This window comes from Gambusia affinis, linkage group LG10, assembly GCF_019740435.1.
Source record: "Gambusia affinis linkage group LG10, SWU_Gaff_1.0, whole genome shotgun sequence".
Taxonomy (NCBI): domain Eukaryota; kingdom Metazoa; phylum Chordata; class Actinopteri; order Cyprinodontiformes; family Poeciliidae; genus Gambusia; species Gambusia affinis.
The window spans coordinates 23797557-23820194 of record NC_057877.1 but is presented as its reverse complement, the minus strand read 5'-3'; the positions used below and the strand labels follow the sequence as shown (position 1 = coordinate 23820194).

General features: G+C 36.6%; 1 protein-coding gene across 13 annotated transcripts in view; it reads left to right on the top strand.

Annotated features, from left to right (window-relative positions):
* The window catches only part of csnk1g2b (casein kinase 1, gamma 2b), a 43955-nt gene that overhangs the window by 7546 nt on the left and 13771 nt on the right, over nt 1-22638 (top strand). For all 13 annotated transcript variants that reach the window (XM_044130551.1, XM_044130547.1, XM_044130549.1 and 10 more), the window contains exons 3-4: nt 12533-12602; nt 20393-20541. In XM_044130551.1, coding sequence (XP_043986486.1) covers nt 12533-12602; nt 20393-20541 — 219 coding nt within the window. The remainder of the gene's footprint in view (nt 1-12532; nt 12603-20392; nt 20542-22638) is intronic.

The window sequence follows — 22638 nt, the reverse complement described above, 5'->3', positions numbered from 1 at the left end:
ACATCTGGACCTCATGAGCGTTTCTGCCTCTGTTATGGCAAAGAAGAGGGCGATAAAACTCGCAGTACACCATGTAAATCCAGTCATTTATAAAGTTAATTTCAGATTAAACTGTTCTGATAAATGTATTCTTATATATTCTTATCCAGACTACATAAAACTTCATTTCCATGCTTTGGGACACATTTGAAGGACCTTGTTAAATGCCTTAAACAACTGTTCAGTATTGGTGATGTTTATTTCGGTGAAACCACATGAAATGTCAAGGCTTGTTGGCTTTCTGATTACCCAACAGTTTCCTCTGAACATCTACTTCTCTTAACATCATTTCTGTTGCCACTTGTAGAGTTTGGATTGTTTTCTGATCAGTCATACGTTCTTCCCCAGGAGCACTTTAATGTCAGAAACATGAAACTGAAAGTCTGGTTTAGTGTAGTGTCCATACTCTTGGTGTGCTCGTCATTATCCCTACAGATACTTCCATGTATGTTTCCTCATCCGTCTTTCTCATACGGATGCCAGGATGTGTGCATGGGCATTCAAAAGCTCTGTGGTTGGCACAAAGCCATAATTGCACTTCTGCTCTCCTGAAATCTTTAATTGCACTCTCTGCCTCTGCCCCTTTAGCTTGAGATCCTCCCATCTGTTGGGTATTTTTACCTCTGTAGTGTCCAGCTATATCTGGAACAAGCAGCAGTGCCATCTTCATCTGCCGCCAGGACCTTGTAGTCCCACTAGCATCTATCTGGATGAATCATTGAGAGGATGATTCTGGACTCTAGAAAGACCCAATGAAAGCAGGGCCACGTTTGTATTTTTACAAGTTATTTTTAAGTTCTTAGGAAGAAAACAGGCTTTTTTTGCTGTAAATTTCATCTTCAAACTTGATTTTAACTTGGAACATTTACATTTATTTCAATTCAGTCAAAAAAACCCTGAATTAATCCACAGAGGAAAATTAAAATAAAATCTTTTTAGGGGGTGCCCTATGGAATACAACAAAAAAATGAACATGCACTTAGCACCACACTGTGACCTTTTCTGTTTGTCACCTCAATTACGCGTCAAATCTAAAATAATGCTTACAGAGTCTTGGCATCATAAAAGGGAATTTGATGATGCAAGTCTTCTGACTAATGTTTTGCTCTGGGTTTTAAGTAAGTTGCAACATTTGGATGCACCCAGACTGTTTACCGTTCCTTTATCACTTTGCCTACTAAGTTACTGGATATCTTGAAGAGTCACATTTTTGTCATTTTACTTGGGGATTAACAATTCAATGCAATTTAGAGATGTAGAGATGTGATGGTTTTGAAATATACAAAAATGATTTTTTTGCTGATGTTTTTTTTCCCATCTTTTCATCAGCAAACACAAACAGCATCTGTTTTAAATCTAAAACAGGTCAGTGTAGAAAGGACAATAGTTGGCTGTATAAAAACAAAGCTTAAATGAAAAATTTAATTAGAATGGCATTATCTGGCCAGAAGGAGACATTTCTACTGTTGGGGAAAAATTTAGTTCAGCTTCTGCTTCAAATTAAATGAACAATCATCGTATGTGTCGTCTTTGTGCAGCGTGTTGCTCATGACTCACTCACCATCAATTTGTTACAGGTAACTGACATTTATTAATGTCACTGTTATTTATTACAATAACAACTAAAGGGCCACATAAGTTTTAAAGATCGTGCAGTGGTGATAATATTGGTAAATATTGAAGTAGATACTTTTTGTACTTTATCATCTTGAACATTTACTGCCATGAAACTCAATTCAGTAGAAAATTAGTATTAGACACAGTAACAATACATTTACTGCAATGTTTCAGACCTTTGTGATATTAATATTTTGTACACTGTTATTGCTATGGTGATATGTTGTGTTTCCCAGATCAAGAATTTGAGTTTATGATGTCTGCAGCACAAACGCAGTCCAGTCATCGTTAAGATCCTTATTTTTGCAAGCAGAGTAGAACCTCTAAGCTTCTTTAATGGTTTTCAGATGTGACATTTGAAGTCGAGTGAACATCTGAGACTCTTCTTGGGGATTTTTAAGGAAGTTGCACCACTGGTTTTTTGACCTCCATCTGTCCAGTCATTGTTTCTTCCCATTTATTGTTATGCTGTGGTGACTTGTGCCCTTCTCATTGAGTGGGAGGCGCATATATCCTGTAAAGGTCGTTAGTTCATCCTATGGAAAACGGACACTCAGTACATATAAACCTGCTCACACATGCAATTTAGAGAAGTCAATTCACCTTTCATCTTCTAGTCAGCAGGACTGTAGAAGGAAACCAAAGTACCCAGAGAGAACCCACAACTGCACAGAGAGAACATGTGAGGGACCATCATGCAGATTCCCAATGTTCATCATGATAATGTTTTTGACTAAACACCAACGGTTTGCACACTTCCACTAATGTTCTAATAGCAGAGTAAATATTTTATTTAATGCTTTAACTAACTTTGAAAACATTTAGCGCCCTTGGCGTTTCCTAAATTAATTTTTTCATATAAAATAGAAAACACTAATTTACTGCTTTGTAAACTTTCATTTGAGTAAATTTTGAGATCTGTGAAGTTTTGGATGTCAACTTGTAAGATTTCTTCAAGTAGTTAGTTGTTTGTATTCATGCTCTTATTTTGAAGTGTGAGAAGACCACTTAATTGTAAAATAAAGTTACAAGTTTTTCCTCACTGTAACTATAACATACAGGAACAAAATGAAACACTGACAGTAGAGAACAAGATATAAAAATACATACAATATCTGAGTGCATCATGGAACATGCAAATTATGTCAGAATTACATTGGTGCTTGAGGGTTGTAGTCTTTTGAGGTCAGATATAATTTGGATTTAGCTCTTTAGCATTAGCTTCTGCTAAATACTGTATTAGTGTAGTTATTTAATGTTAGCAGGACTAATGTTTATGATTAGTGTTTTATAACTTGTGTTTTAATTTAGTCCACCACTGGAAAAAACAAAGACTCCTTGGACCACTGCTGACATAAAGCCGTTATAATATTTTAGGAGTTATATCCTCAACAACAATATGGGTACTCCATTTAATCTGAGAAGTTGGTACTAAGTTCAGCAGACAAACCAGTTTGGATTGGGAGGCCTTAATGGTGCCTGACTCAACTGCAGGCAGAATAGGACTTGGTGACCGGTTGAGGCTGAGCCCTGAACTTGTCTAGTTGTCTTTTATTTTTGCAACTTGAACAGAAAGGAAAAAAATATTCATGACTGCACAAATGTTAGCTGCGCCAGTGCAGCCAGGGAAAATGAAAAGGGTTTGACTCGACAGAGTTTGTGGTTGCGTTCTGGAGCTCTTTGCTGTCAGGCAATTATTTATGCATTAATTTTCAAGTTGTTTTAGTTCATGAGACCAACATCTGTTTTCCCCAGACTCAATTGATCAGTTGGCATAGTGCTGCATTTTTTTTTTGGTCTTCGTAGAAAAAAGAAATTAGCAAATGTTAATCTTAACACATTGATTACGTAAAATCTAAATGACTTGTCTTCTCAGTAAAAATATAATGGTATAATTTATTACTTTGACTGCCTGAATAAAGGTTGATGATTTACCATACAGCCAGGAAAGTGACTTTATTTATTACTCTGATATGGCTGCATGATTTTAATCTCTTTGTTCTTGTTTGTTATAGATTGTAAACGCCAGTTTATGGAAGAGTATTTGGCGTTTAGTTGAGACCTTTTTTATTGTCTGTTTTTCTTGTGTAGTCGCTTTGCCCTTTGAGGCACACCTTCCTGCAGCTGGGATGAAGGGGAATGCCACTGTGAGCACATGATCAGACAGATGTGTTGCACGCCTATCCTCCTTTCAGCTGCTGTAAACGTAGTGGCAAAGGCAAGAGAGAAGGGAGAAACAGTCCTGAAAGGTTGCCTTTGTTGGAAGGCCCTGTCGACACGACCGTCAGTCCAGCTGCGTGTTTTCTCTAACTGACAGACCTTTATGTGACCGAGGATACACTGAGCGTTTTAGGGGAGATCCCGGGATCTCAAAGGGAGAAAAAACTGTTTGAATGTTTAAATTAGCCATCCGATATTTCTCCATCTGTCTTCAGTTTATCTTAAAAATGCCATTGATCCCTTCCAGCTTGGATTTTAGCCTCTTTTCCTTTCCTGTGTTTCACAGTGAGACAGTAGGGTGAGGTGGACTTCTTACAATCACTTCTGTTATCATTAGTTTATGAGTGATAATTAGCCGTAGAATCCTCTCCGCAGTGATTACTCCCTTTGGCCACGATGAGCAGCTGTAATATCTCTGGGAATCTTGTGGGACAGCAATAAGTGAATGCTGTAGTGTTGACACTTATTGTACAGTGCAGGGTGTTTCTGTCGGAGGCTGATATTGGAGTGACTGTCTAGGAGGATGAACAGAGCCCCACTGTGCATTGTGTGTCAGCCTTGTCCATACACTGCAGCGTTTTACAGGGACTGAGAGTAATGAATTTATAGTCTGTCTAATTATATAAAAAAAAAACAGGTCGTAAAACTAATATTTGTTGATGTATAAATGTGAAAATTTACATTTTTAGTTTAAATATTTTTCATGACAGATGGATATGAAGGAGACTTGCATTATGTGTTCAATATCAGTTAAATAAGGATGACAAAAATACTTTTTCACTAATTTTACTTATTTATTATGGATTAAGACAACAATATACAATTACCCATAAATATACACAAAACAAATGTAGGATGGAAAATTCATAGAATAAAAAATAAAGAAATTATTATGCAATTATTGCTGTCAATTTTAACATGACAAATGTGTTACTACACATGTTACTTTCTCCATTAAAATCAAATAATTTAAAATATACCCCAAAATTTTTAGAAACTGACCCTTTGATTTGGTTGCCTTAAATCAAAATTTTATAATTTGAACTACAGGAATGATGTCTGTTTATGTTTTACTCCCCAAAATGTAAGATGCGTTTTGGCTGGTATGTTTTTCTTCTGCAAATTCAACAACAGCGTTACTAAACACTTCGACATGAAACAGCACAATTACTTTACTTAAGGTAGCCGTGGTGGACTTATGCAAAAAATTAATGATGATTTTTTTTCGTTTCTATCATTTCTGTCGATAGAATGAAAACTTTGTCTTTATTGCTCATTCCTGAAAGAGTTATGATACCTTCAGCCACTAAAAGTGTTTCTCTAGACTTCTATTGACATTTTCTAGAAAGTAGTTTTCTTTTTAAGTTTTTGTTTTTCATTTCTTTTTCAACAATTCAAATATTAGTCATACTAAGCTGTTTTTTGTTGTGATAGAAGATCTCTGGTCCAGAGTTTAAATATTTTCCTGTCTGATTATTGACATTTTTTATTTTTCCAATCATGAATGCTTCAGTCACTGCCTGCTTTCCATCTTTACGTTACCTTTTCAGCATTCAACTCCAATATTATTTTAATTAAGACATAACTCGTCTATGTGCTTGTTCTGCTTTAGCAACATTTTAATGTTTTCTTTCCTCAGTAACAACTTCCATACCAAAGAATGTTGTTGACCATGCAGCCCGGTTAATGGTTAAATACAGTTCTGAAAAAACTGAACCCTATTGAAAACCTCCTGGTTATTCCACCAAATGCTGATTTCTGAACTCTTCCTGAGTTAAAACATTAGTATTGTTGTTTCTAAATGAATATGAACTTGTTTTCTTTGCATTATTTGGGGTCTAAAAGCACTGTATCTTTTTGTTATTTTGACCATTTCTTATTTCCTGCAAATAAATATTACATTTTTGCTTGTAATTTTGCAGACATGTTGTCATTAGTTCCTTGAATAAAAAAGTAAAATATTAATTTTACAAAAACATACACGTATCAAAAGTAAAATCTGAGAAACTGATAATTTTAAGTGGTCTTTTATTCTTTTCCAGAGTAGTATGTAACATTTTTAGTTTGGGACTGACCCATAGGCACAAACGTGATCATCCGTTACCATCAGCCAGATTCCCATTCATCTTTTAATATCAGGAAATCTTTCACTAAAACCTCTTTCTCAGAAATGTGCAAAGGTTACGTTTCTGTTGGTAATTGTTTGCAGTGTATAATGAGCAGTAATGATGAATACCTCCTGTACCTGTTTTTATGTAATGGCTGAGTCACTAATGCAGAGGCATTTAAGCGAGATGGTTTCTCTGAGTGGAGTCGCTCTCGGTGCCGGTCAGTCGTGATATTGGGATGGAAATCTGAGGTGTTGTGTCCAGCTCTCCTGTCTGCCTCCCACTGAAGCATGATAAGCAGCTCTGGTTGCAGTCTAGCTCAGCAGCTTACACAAGCTGGGCATGAGGTAGTTGTTGGAGAACTGTGAAGCCACAAAAGCCTTATCAGCATGTTTTTCTGGAATTAAAGTGACATTTTGACGATTTAAGGTCCTCGCTTACCCCTCTCAGACCTTCGGGAGTGCATGCTGGGCACACTGAATAAATCCTGGGATGTCAACAGCATGTAAAAAGCCTACCTTCAGTCAACTGGCTAATCCCCTAATTAATCAGTAGCCAGAAGCAACCCTGTTTGTTCGCACAAACGCACATTGTTGTTTCTTTGAGAAGATTTGGTTCTAAAACCTTCACCAGGGGTCTTGCTTGCAAAATTGTTGGAGCAGATCAATTGTGCAGCATCAAGCATGATGATGCAGTTTTGGTCAGAAATGCTTTAGTGTAAATTGTAACCTTACAAAATAAATGGGTTGGAAAATGGAGTAGGGTGTGTGCCTGCGAAGCACTGTGTGCTGTGTAATTGCACCTTCAAGGGTAACATCCTGGATGGATCACGGTGAAGCACTGTTCACTTTTTCCATTTGAACCTTTCCTGTCGGAGTCACACTGACATTGTTCATTATTTTATTTTAATATAGTCACTCTATTTTTATTAGATCTAGGTGACGGAATGAGTTTCCACTTATGGCTCTGTCTTCAACCTGTGTTTAAAGCATTTTAATTGAAGAGGTAAACTAGAACCAAAATAACCGAGGCAGAATTGGATAATTATAATTTGCAAGAGGAGGAAAAAAAAGACCAGAACCACACCTCGGGCTATTTTTAACAGTTTTGAGATTATGTACATGTTTAGAAGGAGATTTAAAGATGAAGACTTTAATGCTCTGTCACCAAACAGGATAAATGCATGTTTCCTCTACAGGAACAATTAGGGTTGTACTTCTTAGTTTATAGAGGAGTTTTGGATGGATTTTCTTGAGGGGATTGTTTTTTTAAACATTTTTACTCATAATCACATTTTAGGGTTTTAATTCGAGAATGTGTTCATGCATTATTATGCCATTCTCATAATATTATTTAAAAATGATCACAAAACAGCAATATATCTGGGACAATTTAGCATCCACAAAATTGATTGTGGAAGAACATTGGTGTGGTTCGCTTTCACACTGCTCTGTGTCAAACCAACCAAACCCTTTGAAAAGCCAATTCCCCTGTTTGCCTGTGGTGGCGCTGCACGGAGAACCACTGAAAGAAACAGCATGAAAACCTCAGAAAAAGACAAGAGTGCAACTTCCTTTGTCACAAAATGCAAACAAAATGGATTTTTGTGGTTTTAGGATTTCGGTTTTGTCTTTGGTGAAACACTATGAACTATTTCTCTTGCTAGTGCATTTCATTTGGTCATATTTACCCAGAATTCCCTGCACTACAGTTAACTTCCTGTTTTTAGAACAGTCTGTGGTCTGCTTAGGATACACATATGGATTTGAACAGCACCAGAGTTCAGTTCAATTTTTGCAAATAAGATTTTCACTAATAAAGCTGCTGAATATTAAAATAAACAATTTTATTTTTGCCTGTGGTTCATCCCTCATGCTTCACCCAGCCAGCACTAAGTTTTGTTCCAGCAGCAGTAAAAAAAAAAGCTACTTTGTGTAATTTGTCTGTAAGATTATTCAGTATGTAGCTTGAATACATAGTGCACACGGCATTCATATAGATTTTCTTTTATGAGTGGAGATGATTTTTAAGCAGTTTTAGAAAGCTTAAATTTTTTTTATTTCAAGTTAAAAGTGTATAATATTTTCCTTACAAGGTTTTTCATAACTGGTTGAATGAGGTGCTGTGTCGGTACATCTGCTTTATTAATGCTAATTATTATTTTTGCAGAATAAATAACATCTAATGATGAAATTGAGCAAGCTTGATACACAAAAGAGACAAACTGGACCATTCTGAAGTTTGTGTATGTCCAGCTAAACGTTACCTTACTGAAATACTGCTACATTAAACACTTGTTTCTCTTTGGTGGCTCCAATCAAAGTCAATCAAGGGAAAACCGACTCTCATCTTTGGTCGATTGATAAATACATCTCTAGGAATATCACAAATATTATCATAGTAACTAGGGTTATAACAAAACCTCCAGCTCCTAAAACAAGAAACAATGGCTTCCCAAAAATTTCCAAGACTTTTGATCATGGCTGCCAAACCAAAAACTCCTTAATTAGTGTATAAAATACACAAATCTAGGACACACAATACGTTTATTTTGCCAGATGTGCTATAACGACAGCAACGGGATGTCACGTAGCTGTAATTAGAAATGTTATGGTGTAACCCTTTCATCCCTGGAGTGTAATTTTAATGTGGCTTTATAAATATGTGCCATTGAGTCTGGCAGTGATGATAAAACCCTCCATTAAAATCTGGGACTATGCAACAACTGCAAAAGTCCCGATTGAACCGTCAGTTCAGTTCTGTGCAATCCCTGCAGTCCAAGATAATCACATTGGAGTTTGTTAGGCAGCTAATGGCTCCATCTCAGTATGTTAAATCTGAAACTGGAGATGTGCTGCACAGCAGCCAGCTGTTGCTCTCTGAAAACGCTTTCTCATTTATACCACAGACACCTCTGATCTCACAGACGGCGTCAATAAAGATCCACGCCGCCATTTTCAGTTGTCTGGGATCATTCAGCAAAACTCTGCATGCTGAAATAAGAGTTAATTAGCCCAAGAATAAATTAATCACACTGCAGGTTGTGAAATGGTTTAGTGTGAGCGAACAAAGGTCAGCAGCTATTCTGGGCCATAGGCATAATGCTGGGTCTGTTCTTCTGGACGCGGCATACATATACACACTGTCACAAGTCACATCGGGTTCATAGATGATAAACAACACAGATATTTATTTATACATTGCATTAGATCATCCCAGCTGTCCATCTTGCTCATACTGTCAAACAGCATTCACGTTCTTTCCTCACCATGCCCTCATGTGTAAAGATTTTTCATTTAAACATATTGAATTCATCATTTTAAATAAAAAAATACTGATTGAAAATTCTTCATGTAGGATGTAGCGTTAGGGCCAGACTAACAGACCTTTTTGAAAATACCATAATATAGTTGTAATTTTATGTGCACTCCTACATGAAGAAGCATGTTACTGCCATGTTAAGTTACACTTTTGCATATAATAAAATGCTAAATCTCTAAGCATGTATGCATCATATTATCAGTAGCAGGACTTTGAAACGTTTGTGCAAACAACTGTATTTTGAAGAAAGTACGACACTGATTGAACTGCTCACGCAGCCAGACGAGTTTAACAGGGGGGGCATAGGCTAATTTTGGCTGGCTTATTTTTTTGGGAGGAGGGGGCGAAATGAATCTACGAAGCAATAATAATATGACTTAAGTAAAGGAAAAAGGTACAGTGCAATAAAACTACTCTTATAAGTACCTTTCAAAAGTGTAACAAGTACTACCCACTTTTGAACATAGATAACACCAGTAGCCTATAGGCTACTTTTTAACAAGCTTAAGGTGCTGTACTGGTACTAGCTAGTCATCTTTTAGCTAACATTAGTTGTATCCAACTGATTCACTCAACTAATCGGTTAGTTTGGGGGAAAAAACTGCAAAGTTCTTTGCGTTTTGCTGGTTTGCTGCTATGATTCTAACACACACCTGTGCAGCTCTGGGCAGCAGCAGCAGGTCTCCTTCGCTGCCACACAGGTGTAAACACAAGGCCAGCATCTTAGCGTTCATGTTGCGTTTAAAAGTGGCTCGGAAAAGCAGGTCACGACGTGTTAACACCGGATTAAACAGTTTTAACTGCTGAAAAAAAATGACAAAAGGCATGGATATGGGAAGTGCGAAAGCCCCTACTGTATCAAATCGATATAGGAATAATGGAGAGTTGGCCACTTATAGGTAAAAACATCGAACAGCTTCCAGTCCAGGGGGGCACGGATGACTCTGTGGGCGGGCAATGCCCCCAGTGCCCGCCCATGCCGCCGGGCCTGTGCTCAGGTCAAATGTTGATGACACAGCTTTTTTCCTCCTTAAAACAACCTTTTCCATAATTTCGATGAAGTTTATCCTTGCGTGTATTGTTCTTATTTCTATTCAAGACTGTGCAGGTATGCACAAAAGAAGGTAAAGCTATAAATGATTTATATCAGAGACTCAGAAAACTCTTAGTGATGAAAAACCCTGCCTCATCAGGCTCTTGCAGCTCGGCCCTGGTCATTTACACAGCTACAGCTTAGTCCATCTGCTGGGAATAAAGATGACTCCTAAGTACATGAAGCTGCCATAAGCCTGTGTTTCCCATTGTAAGCTGTTTTAAAGGGTCCTGCAGCTTGCTGCCATCTGTTTTATTTTTTTACCTCCTCTTTATTTATATATTTAGTATTTTCTGTCCCTGTGCTTTCTGCCGTGGCCTGATTTGTGTGAGACACATTCGTCTGTGTTCATGTGGGAGGTGGATGACGCTGCAGCAGTTCCCCACTCCACCTCCTAAACCAGTCACGTGTTTCACTCCCACAGGCCTCCACTCCTCTCTATTGCCTCTTGTCTTCCACTCAGTTTCGTCTTTGTTGCGTGTATAGTTGCATTTATTCTCGCCGTGATGTCTCCTGCGCTGACCAAATGACCAGATAATAGAGAAATAATCCAATGTCTTTGTAGTTTTTTGTATTTTCCTGTAGTGTAAATATAGTTTTTGTGGAATCAACCTTTATTATCAGGAGAAATGTGTGGAAGGCATTTAAAATTTTTTTTTTAAAGACAAACATTTATATTGAGCTTTTCTTTGACAGAGTTTGATTTATTCCTAGTAAAAAAAAGATGATTTCTTTTTTTCACTTTCACTTTCTTACAGCAGAAAGTGAGTTTCATTACTGTTCAGATTTTTGCATTAAGACATTTTTTTTAAATTTAAGCTAAAAAGTACATTAGTTGATGAATTAACTGACGAAAATATTGGAAGTTTTTAAATTCTCCATCTGATGGATAAAGAACCAAAAAATGCTTCGTTTTTCAGTATTTTGTTTACTAGTTTGTATTTTTAAAGTTGATCAAGTCTCTGATCTTTAGCCAGCTGGTTATTGATAGTTTTATCTAAAAACAAAAGATTAAAAATGGATTAATATTTAGCACTTTAATTACGCATGTATCTCTGATCTCTTTAAGGATTCGACTGGTCATTTACTAGACTCTGCTTATTCTCTCCTTGCTGTGCCTCCATTTCATGTCATTTTGCCTTTTACTCGCCTTCTTTTGAATTTATGAGAAACCTTTTCTGTATTAGGGTGCTTTGCTTAATGACTAAAAGTCCAAACTCCATCTTTTCTGCCCTTTGTGTTATTTTTCCCCCTCAGTGTCTTCCTGCAACGTGATTAAAAGAAGTTTAATCATCAGTTGGCCTCGGGTGTGATGAACCGGAGTAAAAATAATACCTTTAGTAAAAACAACAATTATATCCTACTGCAAATACTCCCTTAAAAATATAACATTGTAAAGAATGTGATCCCTGTTTTCTTTTCTTCTCTTTGTCTTGTGTTTTCCACACCATGTTTTTTTGTTTTTCACAACCAGAAATGTCTTGAAGGCAGCTGAATTTATGTAAAAAAAAAAAAGCATTTTTTTCCACATAGCTGGCTGGCAATGTGCAGCTAGAAAAGCAGAAGATTTTTTCCCAATTTAACCGACTGGTATTGATGTTTTTTGGAGTCAAACATATGTTACATATTGATAGTAATTTCATGGTATGTTGAACGACATTTCAAGCATAAGTGCTGTACGCTGCTCTAACTGAACTGTCTTTTGCCTGTTGAATCAATCAAGTTGAATATTAAAGATTAAGGCAGATTAAGGGCAAGGAATTAAGTTGATTGTGTTGGTTCTAACCTCGCTATGTTTGTCTGAAATGCCCTTGTCATCACCAAAGTGGGGTTAATCAGATTACATTTTAGGTTGTGAGGCTTCAGCTGGCAATATAATGAACAGTAGGACCTGGTGGCTTGAATATCAGCCATGTCATCACAAAAGCTGCTGTGTAGCAGCTTAAAACCTCATCCCTCACAGTCAACTTAAGCAAAAGAGTGTTCAATCACCTCTTTCCAAGAGCATAGCTTTGATAAACAAATATATATTAATGAAATTAATAAAATGAAATGGACATTTTTAAGTTGACCGATGGGATTTGATTTATTATCTGCTGTGAACTTATCATTTCTCTGTCTTTTTTTCTTTTAGGAACCCATAAAGTCCAGGGCGCCACAGCTCCATTTGGAGTACAGATTTTACAAACAGTTGGGAAATTCAGGTAAGAGAAATTCAGCCTCACAATAACAGATCAATACTTTAACTACTGACTCCTTTGTAGACTACAGAGTATGGAAAATACACATAACTCCAATGAACAGAGTGTACATTTCTACTAACAGCAAAGAATAATTTTATTGCATAAAATATTTTATGGTAATTCCTCCAGTGCCCAGTTTGCGCAATCACTTATAGTTTCTGTCATTAAATCTGTCGCAATAAACATTAATGTTTTTGTTCAATATGTAAATTTATACACTACTGCATTTTTATAAATACATACATTTTTATTTTTATTAATAAAAAATTATAAATACATTATATATATATATATCTTTTTATTCATAAAAATATATTTATGTGTATGTTTTATATTTTAGTTTTTTTTTTTATTGTTTTTGTCTGCTGTGTTTTTTATTTGGATATTTAAAATATCTTCCAGTTCCAGTGCTTATTTCTTATTTGTCTTTGAGAGGGTGAACTTGAATTATTATCCCATTATCAATATATTACTTGAAAATGGTCTCAAAAAAATAATATTATTGCTTATCATAATAATTTAATAAGAAAAATTTGTTGTACATTTTTATATACAACGTCATTTCACTGGTTTAGTTATACAATTAGTGACAATCTATTGTCTAATATGTACCTTTAAAGATGTTTTATATTATTTAGCTTTGTCTCTCTCAATAAACCAACTTGCTGACAGGCATAATTTAAATTATATCACACAGCTGTCTGATAAAACACTTATCTAATCTGTAGTTATTATTATTCCTTTATCTCAAAGTGTATTTTTTATTAGAATTGTATTGGAGTTTACCTTATAAATGTTGCAATTAAAGCTGTATGGGTTTAAAAACTCATGCTGAGAGCTTGTAAGAGCACAGTTTTATTAGTGTGCAAAGGTTTATCTTCTAAGTGATCCTCCCACATCAAGTGCGTGTCCTGTGGTCAAATTTAGTGCCACGTGCGAGAGCCTTGGCTCCTTGCACCAAAGCAAAAGCCCTCCAGTGTTGATAAGGAGTTGGGGCATTAGGGTAGTCCTTGACTATTTATAGCTGGGCCTCCACAAGCATTCAAGCCATTATGGCGTCTACTTGGATAGCTTCCCCAGTCTCAGTATCCTCTGCCTCAGTGATTAACTGTGTCCTGCCTGCAAACACTCACCGCTGTCAAGCTACAGACGGTTCTTTTTGTACGGCTTCATCTTTCATTCTGACATGTCAGCTAATCTTAATCTGTGTTTACCGAGGACTATACAACACAGTCCCTCTGCTTGTCACATTCAGTGTCATTACCATGGATATGGATTTCTGTTTTCCTCTTGTTTGCTAATCACAAACCTACAGAGCTGAAACAATTCATCTGATAAATCATGACGAATCAATTAATGAAATAATCGTCAAGTCATTTTGTAACTGAATCAACTCTAAAGCATCACATTTCTGAAAAAACACACTCAAAGGAGTAATTAAGCCAAAGCTGTACTATATATATAGATATTTATACACACACACATATATAGCATTTAATATACAAAAAATACCTTGATCATATGTAAATATGTTGTGCCCAGAACTCGTCAGGTGGAATAGTTTTTACTACGCAAAAAAACTCTACTAAGCATTTTTGCTATTCAATTATTAATCAATAAATCAAAACAACAACAAACAACAGATCAGCTCTTTGTTGATGTTTAGCCAAACAGAAGGGGCTGCTCTTTTCACATGTTGATATCAGGAGTTAATTAACTGTGAATTGTTACTTTTTAAAAAATATTTAATCTGTTTCTAATATTGCAAAAAAATATTTAAGTAGTTTAATGCAAAATATGTACAATGTACCATTTTATTTTATTTGATTTATTGTCAGGTTAATTCATAGATTAATCGGTTACTTAAATAGTTAATTGTAACTATATAAACCTAGGATTTGAATTTGTTTGGAATTTTATGTAGAATAAGACAAAATATGTAAAATCAGAAAGAAAGCTGGAAACAAATTTTTTTTTTGCCTTAACTACAAAAAAGATCAATTTTTATTCATATTTCTGGATTTTATCAATCAGCCTCCTGAATTTTAAATAGCACCTTGGGCCTGGTTTGAAAAATAATTTTAGTATTATTATATAATTTTAGAAGTGTAGCTTGACTGCGTAGCATGGCAGAAATCTAGGCGATAAATCTACTTATGTTGTCAACTTGGCTAAATGGGGACATATGACCGTGCTCGTCCTGCCCAGGCCGAGAGCCTCTGATATGTCATAGTGTGGACTACTCAGCTCTTAATGCCAGCAGGGGCTTATCTGCACTCTTAATTCTGCCTTGCTCTTAACACAACCAGCTGTTGAGTCTGTCTTGGCATGTTTGTGACTAAACTAACACTGAAGACTGAAACTTTCTTTTAGAATTGGCTGGGTTTTTTTTTTGTAACTTGTATTTGGTAATGGATACTGCATCTGTGCTGTGTAGTGGTTGATTCGACTCTTACAGTTACATATTTGTGGTTATATATGTTTGATTGATGTCAAATATGGGAAGGTTTTATTATTCAGTGGTGGGTTTCAGCTTCTAATGGACCCATTAAGACTGGAAGGATAATGTGGTAGTTAACTGAAACAGGATCTGCTCTGAATGAAAGTTTCAGGACTCATTCATGGTATTCGGACACTACTGTTATCTCATAATTTAGGTTACATCTCTATTACAGAACGTTATGCTTTATTTTAATTCTTGTGTGTGCCTTTTTGTCTTCTTTCATGTTCCATGTTTTTCATCTTGACCTCCAACAAATCCAGAGCTGTAGAAACCTCAGTGATTGATTCAGTCTCAGAGCTCTTAAGTGAGCCCTGTTGAAGCAAAGTGACGCATGTCCTGTTGTCATAGAGTGAAGGCGTGTTCAACCTGAAGTCATCTGGTTTTGTTATGGCTGCATCGAACTCTGCACACAGCCTGACCTTCCTGTTGTATTCATATTGGAGTAAGAGTGGTGGGTCATCTTCAACGCCCTTAATCCTATCAGAAGCCTTAGCTAAAACCTATTGTATTTTTCCATTTATTTATTGAGTTGTTTGGTGCTAGCTGCCTTTTATTGGACAGTAATTTGACAGGAAAAAGGGTGGAGAGAGAAGGAGAAGATGTGCAGCGAACAGCATGTTATCAGATGCTGCTCAGTCCCATCGCAATAAGCAATAAATCAGTTATTTGCATGATCAATTAAAATGAGCTCAATAATTTTCATTTGTGAGATTTTTTTGTTTGTTTTTTCTCTAGTCTCTTTCTACCTAAGACTGGATGATTAGAAGCTTCTGTCTGCTTCATTGGTCTCATCTTCCTCTGTTTTTATTAGTTGTTTTTGTCTATTTATTTTGGTTATTTCAGTTCCAGTGTTAAATGTACTTTAGAAATCAATGTTTCCTGACCTTTGAGAGGTTGTACTTGCATAATTATTACCTGAAAATTGGCTCAAAACAACAATATTATTTGTTTATTGCAATACCTTGTGTGACAGTTTATTGTGCAACAACATTTATTGTGGCGGGCTTAATGTCCTCAGTTAATGTACAGGTGACACATCAATTATTCCCTCCATGTTTTTATGCATGCTGTTTAGTTTCAGGATTCAGCTCAATTAGACAAAGCAGAACAGTTTTCATATCGGAGTGAGTAGGAAAATGAATAGCAGCAGGTCTAAATATGAGTGTGAATGAAGAAAATTAAAGAGCATTGTCTCGTAATGCATGAATTTATGCAGAAAAAGTGCATGAGGGAATATGAACTTAACCTGCAAATTATTAGTTTCAATTAAATCTATTTGTTTCTCTATAAGCAAAATCTTTGCTGCTGCTCAGTGGTTTGGAGTTTAGATTGATGTGAATGTGTTTTATTTAAAGTAAAGTTGTTTTAATTTTCACAATTTTTAATTTGTGAAAACACTTTGAAACTTTGAAACAAAACCTGCAAAAACAAAGCAGAATTAATTAATAATTAATATTTAAATTCATATAAATAGCAAGAAAACAAGGCCTAGATTGAAAAATGCAGGTGAAAGCATATGCTTTTCATCCCTTCACTTTTTATACACTGTCAAAATCAAAACAGCAACATCTTTCCTGCATATTTTTCTAAAACAAAATCTCCAATGATATTTGGAGTCTGTAGACAAACACATGAAAGGAAAATAATTAGATTTAATTGTAATAATTGTATCTTTTTTGACTAGTTCTCAGCATCACATCTTTTTTTTTTTTTAGTTGTAGTTATCTCTAGCGTTTCCTGGTCCATTCTCGGTGTGTGCCAGCGTAAATGCTGATCAAATTTCAACCTTGTGAGAACATCTTCACAGCATTAGACCTAATGGACATCACCTCTCCTCTTCAGCCTTCTCCTTCTTCCGCCCATAAATCTTCTGTGTGCTCTCTCCCTCTCTTCTTCCATCCTCCTCTCCTCCTCTTTCCTCATTGGTTCCCATCGTTGTAGAGCAACATTGTCTTCTGCCACCATGATGCAGTCTTGCCTCTGACCGTCGCCTGAGAAGTCCCGCCTGCAGAAACAATGGGCTGGATTGTCTCAAATTGTCAAGACAGCAGGGGTCAGAGTGTCACTGGCGCTGAGAACATTTCCCACAATGCTGAACAAATGTAGTGTACATGATGGTCTGGAACTGAACTATAGGGATTTATACAAACACAGATATGTGTAATTTTACTGTTGGTGGGGTTTTTTGGTTTTATTTCTTTGTAGCTTCTATTGGCAACATAAAGATGGATTTGTGAATAACAAACTTGTGTTGCGCAGCATTTAGCTGCGGTAAATTCCTGACTGCGAGCCCCAGCATCAGAAGAAGATTATAGTGCACGCCATGCTCTTCTGCGGTGATGGCTGTGTTTTGAATGCCCTCTAGATTTGGGCCAGGCTTTGATGAGTCAGCCTCCCTGTGATCTCTTGTCACAGTCTCATCTGTCGTGGACGTTATAATCAGGAAAATCCTAGAGGCTAGAGTGCAGACAGGTGTGCGTCCATGCAAGGATAGATAAGGAAGTATTTGTGTCATTTTTCATCCCTGCATGCAAAGTGGAGCTGCTGTTGTTGAGGAACTCGGAGGTCAATCTGACGTTAAAAAGCTGGAGAGAAACACAACGCCTGTCGCAGTCATTTATCATTCACTTGGGAAATTGAATGATAAATGGATGTCTCTTTGGATGTTTTTTATTTTGTTGTAGCAGCGCCAATTAAGGTTTTCCTGATCAATATTTTCTTTAGTTCTGACTCACCGATACTCATTTTGACAAAAATATGTTTGTACTCTGAGTGAAAGAGTCGAACTAAACTTGATAATTAATGCATTTAGTAGCTGATGCCAACAAAAAATAAATGATTAAAAAAATTATCCATAGATGAGACACGGTGGCGACTTTGATCCAAAATGGCCGACTTCCTGTTGGGTTTGGGCCATGGCTCAAACAGACTCTTAACAAGATACAAATGTGTACCAAGTTGATAATGAAAGAAATCTACCTGGATTTCTTTCATTATTCTTATGTAAAAGCAGATGCTGCTGCAAGATGCGTTTATAGATTGAAAACGGTGGAAATCCTTTCTTTTGATACATTTAATTAGTAGAAAGCCTAAACCATCTGATGTTATTTATTAATTACTTGATTCTGTCGACTAAAGATAATTGTCTTATTCCGATCTTTGGCTGATGGATTGGTTCAGCTCTGGTATTGACGTGTTTAACCTCTGCTAATTGCCGCTTATTGTTAAAGGGTGGGGGTTATAATTGTTATGTATTTTCCAGACATTTTATAGCACAGAACAACCGTTACCTTCAGTTGTTCTGAAAATGCTGTAAATCAAAAAAATGACTTAAAAGAAATGTAACTTCACATCACGGACATATTTGACACCTTGAAATTAGCCTCTGTCTCTTTAAGAAACTCTTACCGACACATCTCAACCGTTTTTAGTGTTGTAGTTTGTATGATTCGCTCAGCAGTTCCAACAGGTGTTTGCTAATTGGTGCTGCTGCTAGTCTGGAGGAGCTGAGTGGTGGAGGGGTGCTCCTATAAGGCTGTGGACTGAAGCTCCAAGGCAGAGCTTTGGGTAAATAAACGGTGAGCAAGCGTCTAGGCACACCTAAGTGGTTGCCATGGAGATTGAAGGATTTATCAAAGTTGCATGAATGAGTCAAAGCAACATTCTAGGTATGTTTATGGTGAAGGAATAACATCATAAAGTGACATAAAGTTCAAAAGCTTAATTTTGCATGATGTCCAATCGACTAATAACTCTATTTAGGAAGTAAAGTTTATTTATGAAGCACTTTTCAGAGAAACAGAAGTCACAAAGTGCTGTGCAACATGAATCACAGTTAGCTTGGCAGGAAGAAGGGTAGAGGACATGCAGTAAAGGAGCCAGGAATCGAACCTGGGGCTGCGATGTCGAGGTCTGAAGACTCTGTTTATTGTTCACTTCCTCTACCACTGATACACCAATCCCATTTAAATCATACAAAATATAAAAAGCACAATAAAATCATGTCATAAAAGTCTAGAAGAACAAAGCGCTTCTTGTTTGGTTTTTAAAAAATGCTGCAGAGTCAGTAAAACGAAGCTGCAGTGGCAAACTCTCCCACAACTTTAGAAATGAAACATGCAGCTCCCAAAGACAATAAAACAAAATTGGAGGTATCTTTTGAAATAAATGCTCCTTCGTTCTTCGTTCTTCGTTTGTTTTTAATTGGCACTGCATTCCAAGTCTTTGACAACAGAGAAATGTTTATTGGTGTTAAAATGTTTATTGGCGTAACGAGTGGAATCCGGTGGTGTGACGTTTACAAAGTTTTTTTTCCTCCATCTGATAGTGTGGATTGTGTAAAATGTCTCTATTTCTTGCTTTCCTTGCCCACTGTGTCTTTCTTGAGTGCTTGTGAAATAAGACTGTTATTCTTCACAAATTTCTGCATGTTGTGTTGTTGTTGAAACCAGTAGATGGTGGGAAGTAGCTGAAGATCATGCATAACAGATTACTTTTTGTCTTTTCTTTCCACATCACATATGTTTCCATGTATATCTTACATTCTGTCTCCTCTTGTTCTCTCATAAGAGCGCACTATAGAGTTTTGCCACACCTTAGTTTTCAATTAGCTGTACTGTCGTTTGGTCTGTCCACATTCCTCAGAGGTTTTGTACGCAACCAGGTGTGGCTTCTGTTACGGGTGACACCGTGCTTCTTACGTTTCCTGTTGCTTTTGTAGTCACATTTCCCATTATCCTGCTTCTTGGGAAAAGCTACGTCCGCTTTGGACAAACCAGTTGAGATGTTTTGTGCGTTTTGTACTTTCAGCAGCCTCTCTTGTCAACACTCCAGAGCGATAAATCCCCTTCCTCATACTTAGCTTTGTGTTGTAGTATTGTGTACAACATGGCAATGTTTTGAGAATGGGAAGTTTTTATGCTGTAAATGGAAGTGGCAGTGAGTTGACATTTGCTACAGTTTCGGTTTGTCTGGTTCAGCATAGAAAGTTGAAAAATGTTGCTACTCAAAGGTCAACTCACTTTAGTAATTTACTTATTATTTACACATGAGTTTTGCTGTAAAAATGGTGAGTTTTGTATTGTTCATAGCTGATAGTATAATTTTATTTTTCTGTAAACTAACCTCCACACCTCACACACTGATTTGTTGTTATTTTTTACAGGTAATTAAAAAAGTTAATTTCTTATATCCAGTCTGCTCCATATCTTGAAAAGGATCTGACAAAAACCTGTTTGTGTCTCCACAGAGGGAATTCCTCAGGTGTACTACTTTGGCCCATGCGGGAAATACAATGCCATGGTTCTGGAGCTGCTCGGGCCCAGTTTAGAGGATTTGTTTGACCTGTGCGACCGCACCTTTTCCCTCAAGACTGTCCTCATGATAGCCATACAGCTGGTAAGACCTGAGCGAGAACAGTCCTGTAGACTGGGTTTGATCGGGGACTGAAATCACAACATTTGTTACATTTTCAGCTGGTGCGGTTCGCTTTCACACTGCAATACGTCAAACAAACCAAACCAATTGAAAAACCTGTTCCCCCACTTGCCTGTGGGCGCGCTTCACCAAGAACCACTGAAGAAACAACATCAAAATCTCTGAAGAAAACGTTGAGCAAAACTTTCTTCTTAACAAAATGTAAAGAAATGGAATGGTGTCATATTTTAGGGGTTGTAGGATTTCTTTTTTGTTTTTGGAAAAAGACCATGAGCCATTTCTCCCGCTAGCGCTAGACTTGCCTGTTGACCCAGAATGCCTTGCGATGTAGTCCACTTCCTGCTTTTTGAGCAATCTCTGGTTTTCTTGGCATCCCACATGCATTCAAAATGCGCCAGAGTTCATTTAAACCGAACTCAGATCGAGGTTTTTAGGTGGACCAGAGTTCGCTTTGTTTTTTTCCCCAGAGTCCGATTACTCGTTCACACCTCCCCAAACAAAGTGGACGTTTTTCTAGACAAACAAAATAGTTTGATTTAAGTGGACTAAACGTGACTGTAAGTTGATGTTGTGATTTCAGATTAACAATCTTTTAACACTGCTTCTCTTGTATAAAAAATAAAAATCATTTGTGATTAAAACATAAAATAATGAAAAACTTAATCGATAACAGCTTACCATAAATTCATTCAACATGATTAATATATTTAAAATGTTTTACTTATTTATTAGGATAATGGTTGAAGTTCAGTTTTAATGTAAGGACATTGTCTCAGAACATCAGAATTACACAATGAAATAAAAATACAGAAATATCATGGTTTACACAAACATCAAGCAGGTTGCTGACCTGAAATTTGATCATTTTCACAAGAAGGGTAAAGCAGAAAAGGTTATTGTTAAAGAAGATGAAAGTTCAGAGAGTTGTATTCCAGCACATTAATGGAAAGTTGAGTGGAAGGGAAAAGTGTGGCAGAAAGCAATATCGAAGCAGCAGGGATTACTGAAGCAACGGGGCATGGCTTACAACTCACTATTGTCCTGTGCAGTATGCATAATATATCGCAGGGAATTTTCTGAAAATCTCCCTATGAAAAAAGCCCAGCCTGTTTCTTTATCTCTCTGTGCTTTCTACCACATCACCGTCACATGAATTGCTCAGACCTGTTTTACTCCGTTACGTTTCATCGTGGTTGCAGGTTTACAGCTGCACAATGTTGCACGGTTATTGCAGAATCACTGTACGCAATAAGCATATTGTGAAAATCCTACTGGACTGCAATAAACGTTCCATAATTATTTAAGTGCCATAAATTCAGGTTTTTGATGTCTGTAACATATTTGTCTTACATGCAGCATAAAAAGGTTTTAGATTGTAAAAAAAAAGTAGGAAACTACAAATCTGTCTCTTCAGTGTCAAAACAGCAGTACTAACACACACACACTCACGCACACGCGCACACACACATGACCCAATAATGCAGACGAGCTATTAAAGCAACCTGGTCTTAACACTTTAGCAGAGCCACAGGCTGATCGTCTTCATGCTACATTGCATTGATGCAGTAAGTCATGCAAATGGAGCCATGACCACATATTCCTTGCAGATACTTCACCCTGCATGAACATATTTATCAGTATTTCGACGTTTTTCTATATTATAAACACTTATTTTAATGATTTTACGCAACATTTAGATTTTCTAAGAAACTAATGTGTGAGTTTTCATGTGCTGCATGCCATATTTATCAAAATTAATTGGAAATAAAACTTTAAATTGTAGTTGAACCTCTAAGCTTTACTTTTTAAAACTGAGTGAGGGCTTACATTTTCAATCCTATTAAATCTTTAAAATCTTTTGTTATGTTCAGGAGATCCTGAAATAATCATGTGCAACAGCACACCTTTTATCTTCTTGAATGTACACAAATAGCTGTGGACTTGTTGTTCCAGTGCGTAAACACCACTCATTCATCATTTACCAGACTGCAGTTACCTTAATGGATGTTAAAGTGCAACAGACAATATGATGAAATATTTAGTATATTTATTCAGCTA